Genomic DNA, 21,048 nt, shown 5'->3' with positions numbered 1-21,048 from the left:
AACCTGAGAAATGATTGATCGTTAAGGAAAGATGGCAACAATCACCCAAGAACAAATCATGGGGGTGTTCATCAGTTTCTGTGGAGTCAGAATCAGTCTATTGATACAGACAATCTGAAACTCCCTAACAAAAACATAATGAAATATAAAGCAGCTTTTTTTTTTTTTTTTTTACATTTAGGTAAAATGAATTTCAAAGCACTTCTGTAATTTGAAAAGACTAGTGCACTAGCCTTTAGGCTTTTTTTGCCTGAATTTTGGAGAACTGATGACAGTAAGATATCTATGTACCACATACAGCTGTGTAGGTCTTCTGAGGCCGGAGTAATCTTGACATCGATAACAAGTAATTAGCACCCATTGACTTGAGTGGATTAGCAGGGTTATGGGAAAAAGAGAACCTAAAAGAGAACACTAAAAACTCTATAAACCTTTATTAGAACAAGTTCTTTAAAATCTCAAACTCTTATATACAATTAAGTAATGTTGTGACTTTCAAATATTTACATTACAAAATAATTTGGAACAGCTATTTGATAAAATAGTTGAATATACAGTAATTTCATACCAGAAAGTTAACCAAAGTTGATTTTATAGCCTTCCAATGGGTTTAGCATTACAAAAAATATTTTTTTAATCTCAGAGCAAGAGTTATCTATGAATCTATAACTTATGACTGCATAGAAACGAAAAAGAATGTTCCTTTTTGCTGAGGTTACTGTTAGGGTTATGTTCTTTACAAGTCCAGGACTCTTATGGAATTAATTAACTGCTGGCAATGTCAGTAACCTTATGTTTGTAATATTATGGAGGAGTTATTTCTATTTTGTTAAGATACCGATTTTTAACATATGTAGGAGAGATGTTGCCTAATTACCCTTCTTATTATCCATGTATTTCTCAAAAAAATCCTCCTTTGGATCTGTAGCTTTTCCGCCTTCTGCAGAACAAAAAGGCCTCACACTGTAAATTAGATGTCAAATTGCCTTGAAGTGCTGGATAAGTACTGAAATAATTGAGGAAAATGGAAGAAGAGGTAACAGTTCCTTAGGGATCATCACATTTGCTAAACACTGTAGAACAATATACAGTGGAAGAGATTTTCTGTTTGCACGTGTTTTCCTAATTTCTACTGAGGGATGATAATTTGAGTTATAAGTTGCCAGTAGATGTTGCAAGAGGATGGGTTGGCTCAGATCAGGCTGACGATGAGGACATTTTAGAGAGGGTAAATGACATACCCTGGATAATCATAGAGCTCTAACTGAGACATAAGTTCTGGGCAAAATTTATTTTAAAGTTTGATATAGAGATTGATTAATCATGAACACCAGAATAAGAATTAATGCTTATTGGCATGAGTTTACAGAATATAATTCACTCAAGGTAAACTTGACTTGGAACTGTGCAGCATTTTATGTGGCAGAAGGACCACCTAGAATTAACATTAATCCCAAACCATCAACATGCACAACACAGGCTCTTATCAAATGCCACAGCAGAGTGAGGTAGTGCACTGTGCTGTCATTGATGTGTGGCTAGGACAGGATGATGGATCATCATCGTGTCAGAACTGAGTTATAACAAACAATGTCACCTTTGGGCGTTGGTTAATTTTCAAAAGCAAAAAAAATAAAATACAAAAGCAAAGACTCCTTTTTGTCCCAGCTGTGCATCAGCTCTCTTCAGGGAGAAGGTGGTGGATGTTGGACATGGGGCTGTGTGGGCTGGAGCAAGGTAGAGTGAGAGTCACAGGTGGACACTGGGGAACTGCTGACTGCCCTCCAACTGACTGCCCTCCCACTGACTGCCCTCCAACCACGCAGCTGGTAATGGTCCCAAAATACATCTTTTTGTCTTGTACCATTAAAGAAATGTTCTCTGTTTTGGGCATCCTCAGGTTACTGCTTTGCAGACTGTAGGAAGGCTGAGCATAACATATTTTTCTGTTGGAAAGAAGTTGCTAACAAAGCTGCTACTGAAAAATATCTACTACTGTTTTTTAAAATTTTCTGAATTTAAATATTCCACTTTTTTCCCCCCTGCATTATTTTAAACCAATATTCTACAGAATGGGTTTGCTGTCAGGAAACAGTGGAAATGTTTGTAAAAGAAAAAAGTTGACTGAGCTTAAAACACTTTTTTCAAAGTTAAAAACCATCCCAGCAGGGAAAATCTATTTACCATTACTCATCAATTAAATCCAATATTTGTAATAAATAGTTTTGGACAATGATGAAGTGAAGTCTTTTATTCTTTGGGGAAATAACTAATCAAGTCATATTCAATAATGAATGAATGTTGTTAGCTGTAAACATTCTTTCCTTCTATATTGTGACACATCCTTTATTATTCACAAAGGTGAACCATCCTCTGTATTTGTCAGCTGTTAGTGACACTTAGAAGCCATCCCAGAGGCTTGGGGCATTTGTTTTCTCTCTTTAACCAAGATATGCATGATAACTTATTAGTGAGTTATTTGCAGGCAAACTAAAACTGATCATATTAAACATGTATTGAGTGGGAAGGCACTCTATATTTAAATAGAAGGTGAGGATAGGTAGGATATGATAGGGTAGGATATAAGATATGGTAGGATGTGAATTCGCTTTTTTAAATAAGGCAAAGGAAGCTTTGCACGGACATGGATCCGCTTTTACGTGTGTTACATATTTAAACTACATCCCTAAGAGACTTGCTTTAGAAAACCAATGGACACAGTTGTAACATTTATATTCCCACCCTGAGGTATCCCAAGAGTCTCATTTTTTTCAGTGTAATTAAAGGTGACCAGGCACACTTAGAAGTCTATGTCTTTCAAATATTGCAAGCTCAATATTCAACAACAGAAGCAGCAGAAAATGTACTGCATCTGAAAACCTTGACGGAGTAGTCACACATAACACATACTCATCTAAACCTATGTTTGGTGTGAGTACTGAACTGTTCCATTTTTCAAGCTCGCTTATTTAAAAAAAAAGTTTTCAAGTTGAATATTCCTGAAGTAGGTGGTTAGAGAACAGCCCTCGGCAGGGAGGAGACTTACATGGAGAGAGCTAGCCCAGGGCGCTCATCTATGGAGATAATGAACTGAAAGGCAATCTCAAAATAATAGTTTTCACTTCTCCAAAGCCTTTAATTTGAAAACCAAAAAACACACTACAGACAGAGTCCATGCCCTTGCCAGGCTGCAGTCACTTCTGGCTATTCCTCTGAGAGGCTTCTCAGCTGCTCTCTCTCTGTCCTCAGAGGTGGTCTGTCAGTCCTAGCCTGGTACCTCCCCAGCAGATGCTCTGTGCAAATCAGTGCACCATTCAGAAAAAGCAAATTGAAAAATAAACATTGCATAGGCATGAGCTTCACATCCACAAAGCCAGGGCTGTCCAGAATTATGGACATGGAAACAAACACCCTCGAAAAACAAAACAAAGAAACCCGCCGAACTTTGAACAGAAGTGGTTTTAAGTGCTGCACAATACAAAACTGCAGAATGAGATAGAATCATGAACTATTTTGAGAACTTGGGGGGGGGTGGGAAGAGGTTTCTCTTGATTTGTGAGGAATGTAATTGCAGAAAGAATTTAAATCAGTCTCTAATCTTGCTACTGTGCTTTTCTTTTTTTCTTTTCTTTTTTTTTTCCTTCCCCTTGGTGATGTTTCCTTTCTGAAGACCATATATAGCAGGACACAACCAAAGCATTTGCTTGTCTGGCCTTTTGAGGTGAATTATATTTAAATCCAGTTCTTCCAATATCTGGGGGATGGTTAGCTTGTGTGCTGCTTCCCTTTGTCCAGTTCTTTGCTGTTCTGACTTCATGATTCACCATCACTGTGAACACACAGGAAAGAAAAAAACACACCAGTGTCATGCTGTTGGGTTAGTTGTCTCAGCAGGAAATAATATGAAAAAGTATCTCTGGAGTCCCCGTGAAGGTGTTACCAGAAAATAAATCTGTCAGTCATGCAACAGATGAACAGACTCCATCTGCAGTGTTGGATGCTGGCAGCAAGGGCTGCTCTGATTTCTCTGATGGTTAGTGGCTGCCCAGCACAGCCTGTCTCCTGCTCCGAGGCCTCTTTCCACAGGTGAGGATAACTTTCTATAAATAGAATTTTTGTATTACATCTGACCTCGTAACAGGTGCATTTTCTCGTTGTCCCACTCGTTTCTGCCCAGCTAGTTTGTTCCCTAGCTCTTTCTTAATAATATTCTTAATTATGTTCATGCCAACATTAAAAATGAGACATCTTTTATCAGCTGACTGGATTTCAGTCAGCATTAACAGCATTAAACCACTTTTGAAGTTAAAGAGCCACTCATAATATTTTACCTGTTTTTTTAAGTCCCTTGTCAAACTGAGGCACATCCTGAGAAGGCAGTACTTCTTTCTGTACTAACTTATTACCCACCCAGAACATCTCTCCATAAGAAAGACTCACCCTTTTCAGACAGAAAGACTAGGAGGGTGCCCAGCAGCACCCAAGGCAAACCAAATCTCTCAGGAGGTGTGATAAAGCGTAAGGGGATTGCTTGTACTCCACATCCTACAGCAATCCATGCTGTGACGGGGACAGGCTGTGCTGATTTTGCTGGGGGAAGTAAAGGTCCCTGGAGTAGAGATTGGTTTTGTACCCTCTTGTGCACCACAGGAGAATCAGCCCTTGCCTGCTGGCCCTGCTTCCACTGCCTGCTCCCTCCTGCATGGACAGGATGGGAGCCCCGGCCCCAAGGAGGCTGGGGATGTTTCTGTGCCCAGGCACAATCAGGATTTTAGCAATAGGTTTCAAAGCCGAGACATATTATTTCAAATATATATTTTGAAAAATGTATATAATTTTTGAAAATGTATACATATATTTGTAACTTAGCTTACATGCAAAGTAGGTGACCTCCACCTACCAAGGAGCCTGAACTGTCATATATTGCCTCCTGTGCACAAATGTGCAGCCTTGATGCTCCTGAGTACAAATTTTATTATAATAATAGCTTTGTTTCATTTTACTTCATAGTCTTTCACTTTCCTTGCTCAAAATAGCTGCTGAAAACATCTATTTATCTGTATGTGGTTCTCTTTCTAACATTATTTATTCATCTAAGCGTTTGATCAGGAAAACCAGCAGATATTGGTCTGATTGGGTTCAATTGCAGGAATAAACAGAAATCAGGTTTTTTTCATTGTTTACCCAGAAATCCCACCACTTCAGATACCTTTTCTCATTGAAATAAAGCATATTTTGAAATTTCTTGTGTAACGAAATTTGCAGAATTAGATCAGACTTAAGGGAAACACTCAACTTAGAAATATTTTACCACCATGGGGTTCTGTTCTTTAAACTTATAAAAACTTTTATATTAAAAAGTCACTTACTCTGAAAGATAGTTTTGGAACAACTTTCATTCTGAAAACATCAAAATGTCACTATTGAAATGGTTAGTCTCATATAGTTTCAAAATTATATCACAATCATTCATAGTTCAAAACATTTTGGTCTTGATGAATTTCCCCCCAGCATCTTTATGAAGCACAGAAACAACATAGCCATCTCTGTTCAGTGAGGCCTTGAGATGTTTCCTGTACTGAAATATCGTCAGTAAAATCTAAAAGAGAAATTACCATAATTTGAGAAGAATTTTGCCCAAACAAAGCAGTTTTTCAGAATCCAAAATTGAATCTAATAATCTCACACTTTATATTCAGCTAATATCCTTTGTCTGAGCAGCTCTGAATGTTTTAGAGATATATTTCCTATTTTTATTTGCATTTTTTTGCCTTTCCACAATTTCTCTATTGTCTGATTCTAAGGTACCAGTCACAAGAAAATATGTGTGTGCCTTTGCTCTGACTGAAGCATATATGTCTGAACAGGGTTGCTTTTTTGCATCAAGGCTTAAGCCTCACTATATTATTCTGAAGTGGCAATAACTCTGTTTGACAGGTTGAAGAACTTGAGGTAAGGTGTAGCCTAAAGATGCCTTTTGACAGCCAAGAGCAAAAACACCTCATTCTGATGGGGTTAATGCAAATCCAGTACAAAAGCACTTTAGCAAGGATGATATTTAAAATGTCAGCTCAAGCTGGTATCTCATGATGATTTTTTTTCTGAAAATGAATTGTTTAAGTTTTGGAAAGTAAACTTAATGCTAAGGTTGGTGTGCCTAAAAAGCCTTGTAGAGTATGACTGACGTTTGCTGGTGTTAGCATATGACTCAAGCATGCTTTGTCCTATACTCCCTGCTATAGTCAGTGGAATGCTCAGCAAATCTGCTTTTAGAGAACCATTGTACAGCTGCCTCTCCTTAACAATTTCCCCCCTCTGAGTTACTGTTTAGAGGCAGGAAGGGAAGACACAGATGGCTAGCAAATCCAGGATCTTTTCCAGCTGCTCAGGGTAAAATTAATGTGCTTGCTTGCATTTGGAACCTAGGATCTAAGTCTTTTTTTAAGCAAAACTAAACTAAAGCAAAAACCTCACAGCACAATGATGATTTCTCTTGCAATAGGTATAGGCAGAAACCTTTTAAATACAAATGGCTGCACTGGACAAGCCCCATCCAAAAGGTCCCCTGAAACTGCAGCTTTGGAGCAACTGAGTTGCAAACTCTCCAGCGGTGGTGATTTAACATCCCTACTATTTCATTCCTGAGCAAGAAAACTCAGGAAAGAGGACTAGGATATTATGAGAGTCCACAGTGGGAGGTGCAGTTCTGCCAGAGAGACATATTCATCTGAATTATCTGGTGCCATGGGGAGCAGAAGACCCAGGTTCCCTTCCTGCCACCTGTCCCTGCTCCTAGCCTTGCCTGATTGCATCACTGCTTCCACTGCACCGGGGATTTTCTTGGCACATAGGATAGTTTACTTGTTTGTTATCATAACCTGGCACAGAGGAGCTGCTTTGCCCACTACCCAAAACGCAGCTGCAACACAAGGGTGAGGGTAAGGGCAATGTACAGCCTCTTGTTTCCAGCTGGAAATAGAATTTTTAATTAGGGAAAATGGGAGTTTGAGAGGGGTTTAGGATTTCTGGCCAAAATACTGAGGAAACCAGCCAGGAAGATTTTAAGTTTACAAGCTGTCAGGATTGCGGTTTTGCATCCCTCTGGGATCTCTGCTTGTACTATGAGCTAGTGCCAGCTTGGGGGGAGTGCTGCACCAGGGCACCGGGAAGGTCCTTTAGGTTTCTCTGGGGTCAGACAAGTCCCTGTCTGGCAAGTCACAGCTCCAGCCAAAACATCTGGCAGTAGTTCTCAGGGACCTCTAGGCACCAGACGGCAGAGGGGAACTGGGTGCCTGCACTGGTGAAGAGTGCCAAGGAAGCTATGCTGAATGCTTGTATTAACACCTTGGGAAACTGTGATTAAAGTCTGATCAGCAAGTGTTGTCTGTCTTGCACCAGTTTACAACTGCAAGATTATTTAGGGTTGCAATTTACTGGCAGAGACCTTTTTAGAAATAAGAGCGTCAAGCCTTTTGTTTAAGTTGAAGTCAAAGTTCCTATATATAAAAACTTTAAAATTTATATAGACCAAAGAATCACTCTGTAATTACATACAAAAAATTGATTATTTTAGAGTGACATTGACTGTATTTCTTCAAATAATATAATGAATTAAAGTACCTTGGGTTGGCAATTGATTCTTTTTCTTCTTCTCTTACAGTAGGCAAACATTCACAGTCAGCTGAAAAAGGATAAGAAACAAGACCATAGTTACTCTTGGCAATTCTTCTACATGTTTCAAAAAAGCATCAATTTTTATCATGCAGTCTCTCTAAAATATAGATCTGTGGATACACTTCTGCACTGTTTTATCTGCACAGACCCCATAGCATAAATGTTACACATTTTAAATCCTCCTTCCTTTTGATAAGTGTTGCCAGAATTTTTTTATTACATATATTTCAGTTATTTATGTACACCTATACAAATTAACTATTTTTGACAACTGCTTCTCCACAAACTGCCATGGGTAGGGTTGTTTGTTAATCTTCCATTGCTTATAGTTGCACCTATGCTTTATAGTAGAGCTGGGAATTTGGGGCTGGAGTTTAGGAAACACTAGCACACACACACACAAGTATGTGAAATATTTGTTCCCTTCTCTCCACAAAATTTTTAAAAATATTTTACAACACTATTGTCCTGTATAGTACACTTAATGTGTCTCTTTCACTATTGCCACTTAGCACATGTTTTCCACTGGAGCTTACAGACCTCAAAGGTCAAAACCCATCACGTGGAGTGCTGTGCTAACGCAAAGAAATGCTCCAAAGAGTTTTATGTCCTGAGAAACAAAGCATCCCTCGTAGGTCAGGCAAATGAGCCATTTGGATATAAGGCAAGGGACAAGGAATGAAAAAAATATCAGTGTTTCAGCATTTCCTAGCCAGTGAAAAGCTGTTCGGGGTTCAAAATCAGGCCTCGGTTAATTCACGCCTTACCAAAGACCCGCATTTTTTGAGAGCCTTGAAGGAGAATGCAGGGCCCTTAAGGATTTTGACTGGGAGATTACAGTCGGGAGGAAAATGAGAGGGAAAATGCAAGATACTTAGAGGGAACTGAGAAGGGAGCTGAAGATGCTGCTGCTGGTAGTTACTGAAGATTCTAATTGCTCCATGTGCTGATAGACTTGCAAGAGAGGGGAAGAATGTATTCATAAGTTCCTGACAGCAGCTTTAAGTAAATGGTGGTCTGAGCTACAAATAAATGCGGATTTCTCCTACAATAACACAATGTGGAGCACAAAACTGTAGAAATTCTGAAGACTGAAAGGACTAGATGCTTCATAGAAATTAATATTTAGCATTAAAAATGTATATTTAAAAATATAAATACCCCTCACAGCTATATGTGTGTTTAATAGAAATGTCTACTGGAAACTGAAAACATTTATGAGATTCCACCACATGTTAAAAATAAACTCCCACACAAACTAAAATACTCCTCTGAAAAATTCTACCCCTGACATTTGTGCAGTTATTTTAGTAGGAGGGAGCCAAGATCACAACTAAAATGTTGTAGGAAAAGCAGTGACGTGCATACAAAACACCTTACATTGATTTTCTACATGTGGGATCTACGTCAGCTAGCAAGAGAGGGAGAATGGAGTAGAGGGGTTACCGTGTACCATTTTTGTTCATGCTGTTCATCCATTTATCAAGCTCTTCCATTTCTATCTCCATAACAGAGGGCGTGTCTTCTTCAAAAATAGGACTTGAAAGAAGAGAGGGGGAAGAAAAGCATTACGCAAAATGTTAATTTGTACAACTTACAATGTAGTGATTTTGTATGACTCTTTCATAATTCCAGACACATGTGTTATCTGTGGAAAGCCATCTGAGGAGATGCCCACCCAATGGGTTTGAACCAAACAGCTGCAAACAGATGCAAGGAGGCAACACTGAGATGCTGGTCCTGGGCAGAGGTAGGGGGGGACTGAGACATAACACGCAGAGGGACTCAGTGCAGCCTGGTGTGTGCCAGAGCACAAGATCACTGCAGCTTCTTGAAAACTGTCCCTGCTGTAAATAGAAAACTAAAAAATAAGATAGTTTGTCTCTGCCCTGCTGGAACACGTGGCAAAAGTCTCATTGCTCCAGTGATAAAATCAAAAGGCCTAATGTTTCATCATAGCTGTGACTGACATTTGCAGTGACTTCGAAAGGAAAGGTCATGAGTAGAGTAACTGCATTTATTTAAATGCCTCCACTTAGCTTCCTTTTTCTTATCATTCCTGGAGTCATAAGATAGAAAAAATACTTTTTAGCAAAAAACCCTTTTTTCTTTCCTAGATCCAATTTATGAACTTTCAGTATTGATTAGCAAAATGGAGCTCAATAAAAGGTAACAATAAAAATTATCACCCTGAAAGAGCCACACAGCTTTTGGCTTGTTTTTCCAGCATCTAAGGCATTGCTCCCATGGCAGCCAGGCAAGCCTTTCTGCCTCACCTCTGAGTGAGAAGACAAACTTGAAAAACAGGGGAGAAAGACACAGAGCTTATTCTGAACAGTGAAAGCCTGTGATGAGTCTGGGAACTGATCCCCTTTGCTCCTGGGGTACCTCGTGTGTCTGGTGGCTGATGGAGCAGGAGGTGCCTCGAGCAGGCGCAGCAGGGGCTGCAGGCTGTGGGTGCCTCAGTCACCGCATCTCCTCCTACTCTAGTCTTACACCTTCAGCCAGGTACTGAAGTCACACTTTAGCCACCTGTAGAGATAGTTAGCTGGTGCAATTGATGGCAAAAAGTAATGGTGTTTAGTGTATGGTAAAATTAAAACAGGTGGCAAAGGCAACAAAAATCATAATATCCTGTTAGAATAAAATTAAAAAAAAATTAAAAAGAGAGATATTCATAAAATTTACCTTTTCACATTTTCACTTCCCAGCTCATCTGGAAAAGAAGAAAGTTGGTGTTCATAGTTCTGCATGATACATACCTCTTCGTATATACAAGGTCCAGACAAGGCAAGCAAGCCTTGGATAGTGTCAGGTAAAACAGGTTGCATTTTCAAAAGGCATGAAAACTAAATTGTAGATGAAAGACAAAATACCTCATCCTGTTTGTAATTTTCAGAGGAACCTATTATTTTTAATCTTGAACACACTAGCAGCTCATTATTAGCTCAGCCATGCTGGGAGGCAGCCAAGTGTCAGTGCTGCAGTGGGTGGGACAGGGCAGATGCACGCTTCCCTGAGCAAAACAGATGTCATGAGGGAAATGGTACCCTGAAAAGGAACCACTTCTGCAAATATACTGTTTACGGGAGGCATTGGGACATTTTTCTACAGATTACACACAGGCAATCCAGCTCTGTCTGGAGACTCTGGGAGGCACTCATGGAGAGAAGAGGGGGTTGGACTTGCATGGCAGATTAAATCTCAGTCAGGCAAATGAAGCTGATGTCAAAAGGGATCTAAAGCTACTTATGATCCCAAGACAAAGTAAAGATGGGGGAGAAAATGGTGTAAGAGATAAATAACTTTCCCTCCAGGAATCGAGTGACTGAAAAGCCTGTCTTAAATTAGCTTATTTTTAATTCATTTTTGCCGATGGGTGCTGATACCTCCCAGTTGTTCCAGTACTCCTGCATTTCCTGACTGCAGGGCCACACAAAAACTACAGAGCCATCTGCCCAAGCCTTGAGGATGCTCCAAGCTCCTAGCTCCAAGCAGTAGACACAGGGCAAGAGAACCCAGGATTGTGTTCCTGAAAGGTGCCACATTTCCTATCTCTCTGAAGAGTGTACCTGCATCTCAGATCATCTAGAAACAGGTAGGCAACTAGATGCCTCGTTGTGAATTCAGTTCTTTAGAGGGAGATGCAGTGATAAGGCAAATGCAGCCTAAAAACACCCTGAAAAATTTACTTAAAATCTGTGTTGAATGTGTTGAACTGCCTGCAGGCTGAGGAGCTTACAGCGGCACTCTGGCTCTGTAGTGACACAGATACAACCATTTCAGGACTTCACTCACCAGATGCATGGTTTTAATATGACACTTCAGTTTGTTTTCTGTGGCTTGACACTCCAAGTTACCACTTTCTTTGCTAAGAGATGAAGGCACCTTCCTGAAGCACTGCTCACCCTACCACAGCACCCAGGGCACTCTGACCATGGGATTCCTAGCTCATTTACTGTGATGTTTTCATAGCAGCCACTATCCTATAGGATTGGGATCCCTTAAAATTGTTCCTTAAAATGGAACAATTGTTCTTATTTTACTGAAGCTCCAAGCAACTTTACCTTGTGGGCAGTATAGGCAATAGAAGCATTAATTTCACTTTGCATTAAGTTATTGAGCATAAAGGGAGAATAAGCATTTGCAGCCACACAGTTACATCCCTAAGTGTTCTCAGCATTGCCAGGAGCTGGAGCTCAGTGCCACGGCTCCCATGGATGTGCAGCATGAGCAGGAGGTGCAAAGAAGGAGAATTAGCTCCTGCCCAAGTAGAGGTGCGTGCCCAGGTACTGCTGCCAAGGAGGATCCTTCTCCTATCTGTCAGACATGCAACTACAGTCAGAGAAGAACATCCTAAATGTGGCATCACGGGCCTCCAAATAACATTTTGTTAATGTTGAGCACATCCTAAAAATATTCTTTTGATGCACAAGAAGACAAATTTACCTTGCTTAGACTTTTTCCTTTTATGATGCATTACGAAAAATGTGATCAATAAAATCAGCAGGACCAGCAGCACGACAGGGACAACATATATCAAGATAGACTGTTCTGCTGCTTCTAGGCTGTCCTCATCATTCACAGCATTCGGTTCACTACTTGAAGTACTTTCTGTTTCAAAGCTGCTTTCAGTAGCGCTTGTCGCGACAAGTACTGTCTCATGGTCATTCACGGTCGAAGAACCCATAGCAGGATGAGATGTTACTGTAACAGTGGGTAATGTCGATGGTCCATCTCCTGATCCATCATTTTCAGGGCCTGTCAAATATAGGAGGACAACAATGTTTTCTGGGTTTCATTAGTATTATCAGTGAGTCACAGTGTACAGCTTTAGTATTTACTTTCTATTTCATGTCTTTAAAAAATTAGCAGATGCCCCATACACACAGATTTGAAGTCTTGGGCATCAGACGTAAAATTAGATCACAAATTTATCACAAAATCTTACCAGTTGTGACCATGTTCTTCAGCTGGCTTTTACTGGGACAAGTCAGCATGCGTGGTCTGTCTGTACAAAGCTGCCTTGCACAAATAGACTTCTTTTCCTGCAGGTTGACATCCGGCCTTGCTCACACATAAAATTATTTTGCTTCTCAGTAAACCACACTAGCCTGTTTCGCTCCTCAGTCTTGGCACATACATCCCTCCCCTTACCAAAGGAGTTAAGTACTCCCTTCAGGGAGACCATTATCCCTGGTTCACTAATTCCTTTGGTTCATGCATCTCCCTGTTTCTGTGCCTTTCTCAAATTTCTTAAGTTTGTCTCACTGTGAAAAACAGAACTGTTGAAAGGAAGTCTGAAGGATGCAGAAGCTGCTGACTTCCACTTATGCCTGGGCTAGAAGAGGTGGTAGTAACATAGGGACGTTACTGGGTACAGATGCAATTAACTGTTCCTCTGTCTGATCCTACAGGCTAGCGGAAGGAGCATATGGTAAAGCATTAGTGCTGATTATTCCTCGTAAATGCTAAGACTGGGGGTTTTGAACCTCAGTTTTGGATTTGGTTTAATTTATCATGCATTTTGCAAGTGGCTAAAATTTGCTATATTGGTAATAGTGAAACAAGTGGGTTTTTGAGGCTAATTAAGAATCTGTATTGACTGTCACAGAGTGTAAAGCTTAAAACAAGTATAGCAAATTATGGGCAGGAATCAGTCCTTAGATATATTACGATAGCATGCCTCCTAATGCAAAGCCTTCCATAATTTTCTTAGCATGAAATTAAATGATGGGGTTTTTGTGTTATCTGCCCTTTCACATACAATGCTGGCACAGTGCAGGTCTCATTTTATGCAATAAAGCAGGATGGGATTTCATGACTTTCGCAATGACATGTTTCTCCTCATTCTTGTAAAGTGCTGGGCAGCCATAGTTTCCACTAGAGTTAGCAAGAGCTTAAGGTTTTCAGCATCTCAATGCTGGCATTTCCAATCTCACAGGACTGGAACCAAAAGTACTTAGCATTTTAAATGCTTTTGTAAACACATTAATCTTCATAATGGCCCTGAGAGATGAGCAGTTATCATCTCCATTTTACAAATGAGAAATCAGGACAGGGATGCTGTCCTTCCAAGGGACGCCAAGTGAGAAAGGAAAACTGGGATTAGAGCGCTATCTCTTGCTTAATCCTCTCTGCAGCATCTCCTCTCTCCCATCAGGTTTGTCTCGAAGAGATGAGTATTTAATGAGACTGTATTTCAGTTTCACATGAATAAAATTATTTGAGTGTGACAGCAGTGTTCTATCTAGATTTTTATGCTGTGCATATCACACAGACACCTGATTGTTTTATTCTTTCCTAAAAACTAGGAAAGAATTTGAATACTTAATAAAGAATACCTAATACTTGTATATAGTGTTTAGTACTGTGAAGGTCACCAGACTACTGCACCACAATAGGACAATGAAAATGATAGCTCTTTAGTCACAAAGCACTTTTTATCTATAGTCTCTCTGTTGCTTTCTTCTATATTTATTATTTCAATCAAGAGCAAAACACTATCTCTGCCTCCCTTGCAGGTAATGACCCCTTATGCGTGTGCTCCTCCACCCCTTTCCATGATCTGCTAGCAGTCCTTAATCCTATCGCAGAGAACAGGAAGGAGAGCTTCTCTCCCTTATTATTTTGGCCATCTGTCTTTTCTTTCCCAAGTTTATAGTTCCTAGTGGCTGCAGTGACTCCATTTGGATTGCTGCTGTGCAGAGCAGACAGGTAGCACTAGAGATATCTGTGCCACAGACTGTGGTGTGATAGACCGTACCACTGGCAGAGCTGATGGCCCACTACGGCCTCACTGAACCTCTTCAATGACCTTGCTCATTTTCTTCCTTTAGCCATCATCCTTGAAACCCATTGCCTGACACATTTGATATATTGAGAGGGACAAGCCTGTTGCTTAAAATAGTATGAATGTGAAAGGGTGTGGAGAACATACTTCGTTTCTCATTTACGCTTAGGGTTAAAATGGATTTTTCAAATGTCTAAAGCATGGTGTGGCTTTAAAGCAAAGCAAACAGTCACACCTCATTAACTGAAGTGCTAAAGCTTCAGCTGCAGAGTATGCTGTGCTTGATTTCCGAGACTTTTCCAGTATCTTTGATATTTTTCCTGTTTTTGAGCTATGAAGCAGACTTAAAATAATTTTTCTCTGTGTGAAATAGAATTACCTTTTCTAGTCTCTAGGCAAAGAAAATGGCAAATCAGAGGGACTGACCTTGCTGCCACGTACTTTTGTTCACTTTGCATAATTCCAGGGACAAAACAGCATCTCTCTGGGAACACCATTTCCTCTTACAGAGATCTTTTCTCTGAGTGAATTAAATATGTCTTTCAGGAGAAGGGCACCCAATTGCAGAATGTTCTTGCAAGGATATTGCTCTTATTTCCTGTTTTACCTGCTGCCTAGACATATCTCTCTCCCCTGTCACCTCTGAGGACCAGAGCTCGGACCAGAGCCCTACCTGTCACATGGCAGTTGCTCTCACTCTCAGGCCACCCATACATCACACTTTTTACACAGTAGGAGAGCACAACCTGCACCAGGGTTGGCCTGGTGGCTTGCACCATGGAAGTATTTGTACCTCCAGTTTGGCAGGCAGAGACAGGCTGAGGCCTCCCGTGCAGCTGCAGGGCTTGCCGCAGCCAACTGCCCAGGCCCCATGAGACCCACGTGGCTGGCCTCAAGAGAGCTGCTGTTTTTCACAGTGTTTCAGTTTGAAGTGCTCAAAATAGCAAGTGGGCTGTGTTGCAGCTGACCCCAGTGGCTGTTTTGTAGGGTGTTGCAAGGTTTGAAGCAGGGCAGAATCGCATCTGAAAGCTGGTGATTTTGTGAGATGCTATTCAAACGTTTTCTCTGTGCCAGATGTGCAGTGGTAATTCATACCATGAACTGTCTTGTTAGCTCTGCTGGGGTTTCATCTTGCAGATATCTATTGCCTCCCTGCAAATGGGAATTTGACCATAACATAACATAACATAACATATCAGGATGGAAAACCAAGGCCAAAGGAGTGCAACGAGCAGCAAGTCACATATGATCAAGTACGTATCTTCTTGACTTTGCAAAGCCCATGCCCTTTCTCTTGCTGAGCTCAGCCTCATGCTGTTGGCTGCAGTCCAACATCCATACTCATCCTTCTGCACATCTTGTCCAAGGAGCATGTGCTCATACAGCAACTGCATCAGCTTCACTTTTGTCTGAACTGCCTGGGGCATAAATGCTGGTGACTTCTTCCCATGTTGAGGGAAGTGGATGGGAACACACCACAGCTTCAGACCAACCTGTATTGTCACTTTCCATGCTTTCAAGGAAGAGGGGCTGGCACGCATCCCACCCTGATGGGGAGGTGGGCACAGCTGGGACTGGAAGCTAAGAAGCTGGAGCCGGAAGTTAAGAAGTCCTCAGGTTTCCACCATCGAGGTATTAGAGGATCTAGTCCTCAAGGGACCAAAATGTCTAAGCAAGCACTAGCAGCATCTCAGAAAAGGTTCAATTAACAGTTCTTAAAAATTTTGAAAAAGCTATGTCCCTATATATAGATACCATGGTATAAGGTGTTATTCAGTATTCTCTACTTCAAAAATATGCTCGGATCACTGATGGTCTTTGCTTGAGTTTTGGAGGTGCTCTCAAACCTGCTTTTTATGGGAGACCGAGAGAGTTGAATGTACCAAGTGGTTTTACAGATTGGAGTCCAAAATAACACATCTCAGTCAAACAAACAACACTTCTGTTGTTGCAGCATTTCTTCCTCTGAGGTTTGTGCTGCAGCACTCAGAGGAGATGATATGAGCTTCCTGATTAAGTAAGCAGGCAAACAGGTTTCTGAATTCAGTTGGATGCAAGGCAAAGGAAAATAGCAAAGGAAAATAGCCATCAGTCAGCACATTTGGTTCTGTTGTAAAACCGAACCTTTCGCCTTACCATCAGACTCAAGGACTGGGGTCTCTGAAGGGAATTTTTCAAATTACACTACAGTATCTACTTACAGAAGAAAAAGGAATGGGGTAGAAAGAAAGCAAGAGCTGTATCACTGGGATAGCCAGGCTTACTAGTTTGAAAGGAAAATTTTTGTCCCATAAGCTATAAAAATGCAGTGAAAGGAATACCCACAAGAAGATGACAGAACAAAAAAAGGCTATAAAGCTGGTATGAAGTTACCTCATCCTATATCTGCTCTACACACACATTCCTTCTGTTGGTATAGTCATACCACTCCACATGATCTGTGTGATCCTCTCCCATACTGCTTGGCTCATCCCTGCACTGTTCCTCTCCCACATTTCAGGTTGCTGTAAGAAGGGCTGTTCCTTGCCATGGCCAGGGCTTGCCCAGATGCCTGTCGAGGCAAGTCTTGCCTGTCAGTCTGGCTGGAAGAGGAATCCTTAAAAGCCTGCAGGCGAGGTGTTGGGTGCATATGCTGTTCTGATGAGGGAGCACAGGCATTTCAGGATGGCTAATCTGTAGACAAGATCCTATTAAAACGAGGTGCTTAGAAAGCGTTATCTAGGTATAACCTGAAAGAGGAAACAACTGTTTAAGCTCATTTATAGATGATGGAAACTGCTTTTCCTCACTGTATTTTCATCCAGCTGAAGTGCTGCACTAACTGCTGATATTGCAAATTCAGGCACGCGTCTTAGTGTCATTTCTCATCCCCAGTACTAAAGGTTTTCCAGACCAATGTATGCATTTAGTTGCTTCTACTTAGTCTCGTGGCCTTCTAGTGCTGCATCTGTGATACCCATGCAACCTCACTGTGATGTAAATCTTTTAGTGCTCCTTGCTCTCAGGAGGACTCTGAAATTAAAGATTCAAAAGCTCCGGAGGCTTTCCAGCTATCATAAAATCTTGTGATGGAAAAGAGACTGGTGCTACTGACTGAAATTTAGTATAGAGTCTTGGTGATGTAAATGAGAGATTTTCTGAAATGCCCCTGAAGCACTTGAATAAAGCACAGTGAATGTTTGTGTATGCGGATAAAAGGGAGGAATGGGAGTAAATATGTAGGAAGAAGTCATGTGTTCGGTAGAAAGGATTTTTCATCTGCTTTTTAAGGACTGCACTTTGGGAAGACAGTATGTAGCAAATCCTCATTTCTTATATTTTTGCTTTTACAGAAAATTTCAACAGGTGACTCTAATGGGTTCAAACCTATTCTTGAGTTCACTACTCTAGGAGGAAATAGGTCAAAACTATCACTGTCTGAGAGATCTTGGCTTTTTAGGGATTTAACCTGAAAGGGAGTTCTCTGCCAAGGTGAGAGTCGCTGCCTGTGCTCATGGTACAAGCTGCTGAATATCTGGACCTTTGATAGCAATGTTTCTTTGAATGACAGCTCAAAACAATAGCACAATAGACACAGTCTTTAACTTGGTGATCTTATGGGTTTTACTGTTCCTCTCTCACACACATTTTCTTGCTCCCCATGTCAGGCTGCGTATGCTGCAATTTCCCATGTGTTTCACTGAACACAGTGGGAGATGGCATACCCTGAGAAATGACTGTAGGGTCAGAGCCTGTTCCTATAAGCTATAGTAAGGGTCTAAATGCTTGTTACTAGGGTCAGCACACATACCTAGGTAGGTGTTTAGGGCTGTTGCAAGGCTGAGCCAGTGAGCACCATCACCTACAGTAGAGAGAGCCACTGTCACCTGTAGGGCTTTCTGGCTGCATTAAAGCCAGGGAAAGAAAACTGGTGCAAATCCTGATGTTCCTTCAGTATGGAGTCATGAGAAGGCCAGCACCCAGAGCTGAGACCTCAGGAATGCGCTTAGAGCTACCGGATTAGAGTAATTGTATAGACAGGAGAAAACCATCCATAAAGCATAATCCAAGTGGCAAGGCTAACAAGGCTCTGGCATGGTATGGGAATAGGATTTATAAAGGTTTTAATCTGTCTATGCTGCAAGATTTAATCATACTCTGCCTATTTTGTAAATGGTATTTAGACAGCAGACCACTTTAAAGGTAAGGACTGTGTCTGGTAAATCGTAAAGTTCCCTTACAATTCCTGCCGTGCTGATCTGTGAACAAGGAGGATTGAAAGCAAAGGATCTCCCTGGGAGGCTGCCCTCAGTGGAGGGGCTCTTGACCCACCAGTGCCTCTGGGGTACCTAAGCCCTACAAAAACTTTTCCCCCACCAGTTCAATTTCCCCCGAAGGCCCAAGTTCACAACTTCCCCCTCCCACCTCCCACCCTTGCAGTCAGAGTACTCCCCCAGTACATTTCGGGGCTGGTTGCATAAGCAAAAGATGCCTTTGTTGGGGAGCAAAGGTGGGTGTTCTCCTCCCCTTCCCCAGCTGATGCAGGCTGGCTCTGGAAAGTCAGGGCTGATGGGGCCTGGGGAGGGTTCTGACAGGACTGACTCACTCCTGAAGAGAAACCATTCCAAAAATAACCAGAATTTAAAGGGGGAAGTACTGATAGGAAGCCTCTGAAGGCAGGCAGGGTGTGGGCTGGGGCACCTGACATCTGCCTAGTGCTTCAAGCAGTCTTTAATGCCCGTGGCAAAGAAGGGCAGGGAGGCTGAGGGGACTGGGGACTAAGGTATCCCTCCACCCTGGGGAGGTGGTGATGAAATAGTATTGATCAGTACCCTGCACATGAGCTAAGGAAGCAGGAGCCTGATCACACTGTGTCTCCTGCATTGTGCTCCTCCTTTTCCCTGAGACCTCTGTTTTTACTCTGCCCATGGCAGGATTTTTATTCCTCTGACTGCTTTGGTTCTGAGCTATATATGTTCAATGCTTGCAGCATATTTTCCTGATGTGTCTGCAATGCAGCAGAGCTGTAGTAACACAATGAAGACCAAACCATTTTATACCTCACTTAGCTCATTCTTACAGCTGAGCAAGACTCCTAAGCGCAAGCAGCTCAGCAGCACACGGGGAATCTGCAGCCCAGCTTAACACCCTGCTTATAGTACTGGTTTTCAGGGGAAAAGTAGCCACACCAAACCACCTTTTCCAGAAATGAATTTTAAAACCTTAAGAGAAGAAGTCCAGTGATGGCTGAGAGGCAGCAAACACTTCTAGTCCATACTGAGGCACTTTGACAGGGATTTGTTTGACACTGAAAGGCTTGTAAGCACCACCTGTCAAGGTTTCACTAAAAGACCTGCCTGTCATGTGCAGTCCCTGGCTGCCAAAATGCCAGTGGAACCAACGAGAGCCTCTACAAGCCCAGCACCACCCAGCATTTTGTCACAAGTGGCTTTTTCACTCGTGGTTCTTCCCTTCAGAAGGTCAGGACCTAAATCCATGCTGCCAGACACTTTGTTCTGCAGCTGAGAATTCAAAATATTTGTCTCCGGAACCGGCTGTTCTTTTGTTAAACCAGTTTCAGTGCACTGGGACTGCGGAAATTGGCAGTCAGCTTTTGAATGGAAGCAGTGCTCTGTCTTTAACTTTACTGTTAAATGCTGGTAGTATTGGGTGTGGAATTTAAAAATTTCAACAAATAACTAAAATTAGAAGCAAAATGCCTGGTGGCTCAACATGGAAACTCCAATTCCCTACACAACTGCAATTTAGGAAACGTAGGAATTGTAGGATTAGGTTGCTGCTGTTTGGGGTTAGGTCTAACAAGAAAAAAATCAAACCTTCAAAGAAGAGAGGCAGCTTTAAGCAGAGAGGGTAAACAAAGCAAAAAGCAGCAGAGAGCAAGTCCCCACAGATCTTCTCCCGGTGCTTAGCTTGGAGGGTGTTGCCCTCCAACTCAGTCCCATCGCTGCAGGCATAAAACGCGGTCCCACCTCAGCAGGCAAAAGACGCTTCTTTACTCACCATTTCCAAAAGATCCTCCAGCCAGCGACAGGGCAGAGAGCAGAGTGATAAAGCTGGGGTTTCGCATGCTGCCCTGGCAGTGCTCCCACCTGAGGGGCGCTCCGTCAGCCTCCCTGCTGCACCCAAACATCTACATTTCCTGCTTCCTGCCGAGGTGCATCTGAGCTGCATTTCTTCAGGAGATGGACTCTCTTTGATGGGTTTTAGGAAGTGATGTAATTCCGTCTGGGCCTGTCAAGCAAGCAATGATTGCAAAAGAAAAAGAAGAAAAAAAAAAACCAGAAGTTGCACTTCAAGCACGAACTTGGCTGAAGCACCTTTATTCTGTAAATGAGAGAGCTCCTGCTCTCCTCCACTCCTTTCACATCCGCGTTTACTACCTTCTGTCTTCATCTACACACAGTACCACAGGGACAGACATCACACAAATACAAATCAGACACAAAATTTCATTGTTGTGAGTTAGTGGGAAGGTTTTATGTCACTTTTCAAGGTGGTTGAGCAAGCAAATTTCAAAAGTGCCTCCTCTCTTGCCTTGCTTTTCAAGCATGGTATGACACTGAGTGCGTTTATGACCCTAA

The 21,048-nt window shown here is 41.7% G+C and overlaps 1 protein-coding gene across 1 annotated transcript; it reads right to left on the bottom strand.

Moving 5' to 3' along the window:
* Positions 1-3,711: 3,711 nt before the first annotated feature.
* TMEM154 (transmembrane protein 154) lies at positions 3,712-20,615 on the bottom strand. The gene is made up of 6 exons (XM_018081685.1): positions 20,468-20,615; positions 12,124-12,435; positions 10,363-10,390; positions 9,128-9,213; positions 7,621-7,681; positions 3,712-3,829 (listed from the first exon to the last, which is right to left on the bottom strand). Exons 1-6 carry the CDS (start codon positions 20,595-20,597, stop codon positions 3,814-3,816), a joined length of 633 nt encoding a protein of 210 aa, XP_017937174.1. The 5' UTR covers positions 20,598-20,615; the 3' UTR covers positions 3,712-3,813.
* Positions 20,616-21,048: the final 433 nt, after the last annotated feature.

This window comes from Manacus vitellinus, unplaced genomic scaffold, assembly GCF_001715985.3.
Source record: "Manacus vitellinus isolate BGI_N305 unplaced genomic scaffold, ASM171598v3 scaffold_0_pilon, whole genome shotgun sequence".
NCBI lineage: Eukaryota > Metazoa > Chordata > Aves > Passeriformes > Pipridae > Manacus > Manacus vitellinus.
This window is presented reverse-complemented; position numbering and strand designations above follow the sequence as displayed.

Coding starts and splice junctions, on each gene's coding strand:
- TMEM154 (XM_018081685.1), bottom strand. CDS start 20,597: ATGTTTGGGTGCAGCAGGGAGGCTGACGGAGCGCCCCTCAGGTGGGAG. Junction 12,436..20,467: donor TGGAGGATCTTTTGGAAATG/GTGAGTAAAGAA, acceptor TATATTTGACAG/GCCCTGAAAATGATGGATCA. Junction 10,391..12,123: donor AAGGAAAAAGTCTAAGCAAG/GTAAATTTGTCT, acceptor CTTCTTTTCCAG/ATGAGCTGGGAAGTGAAAAT.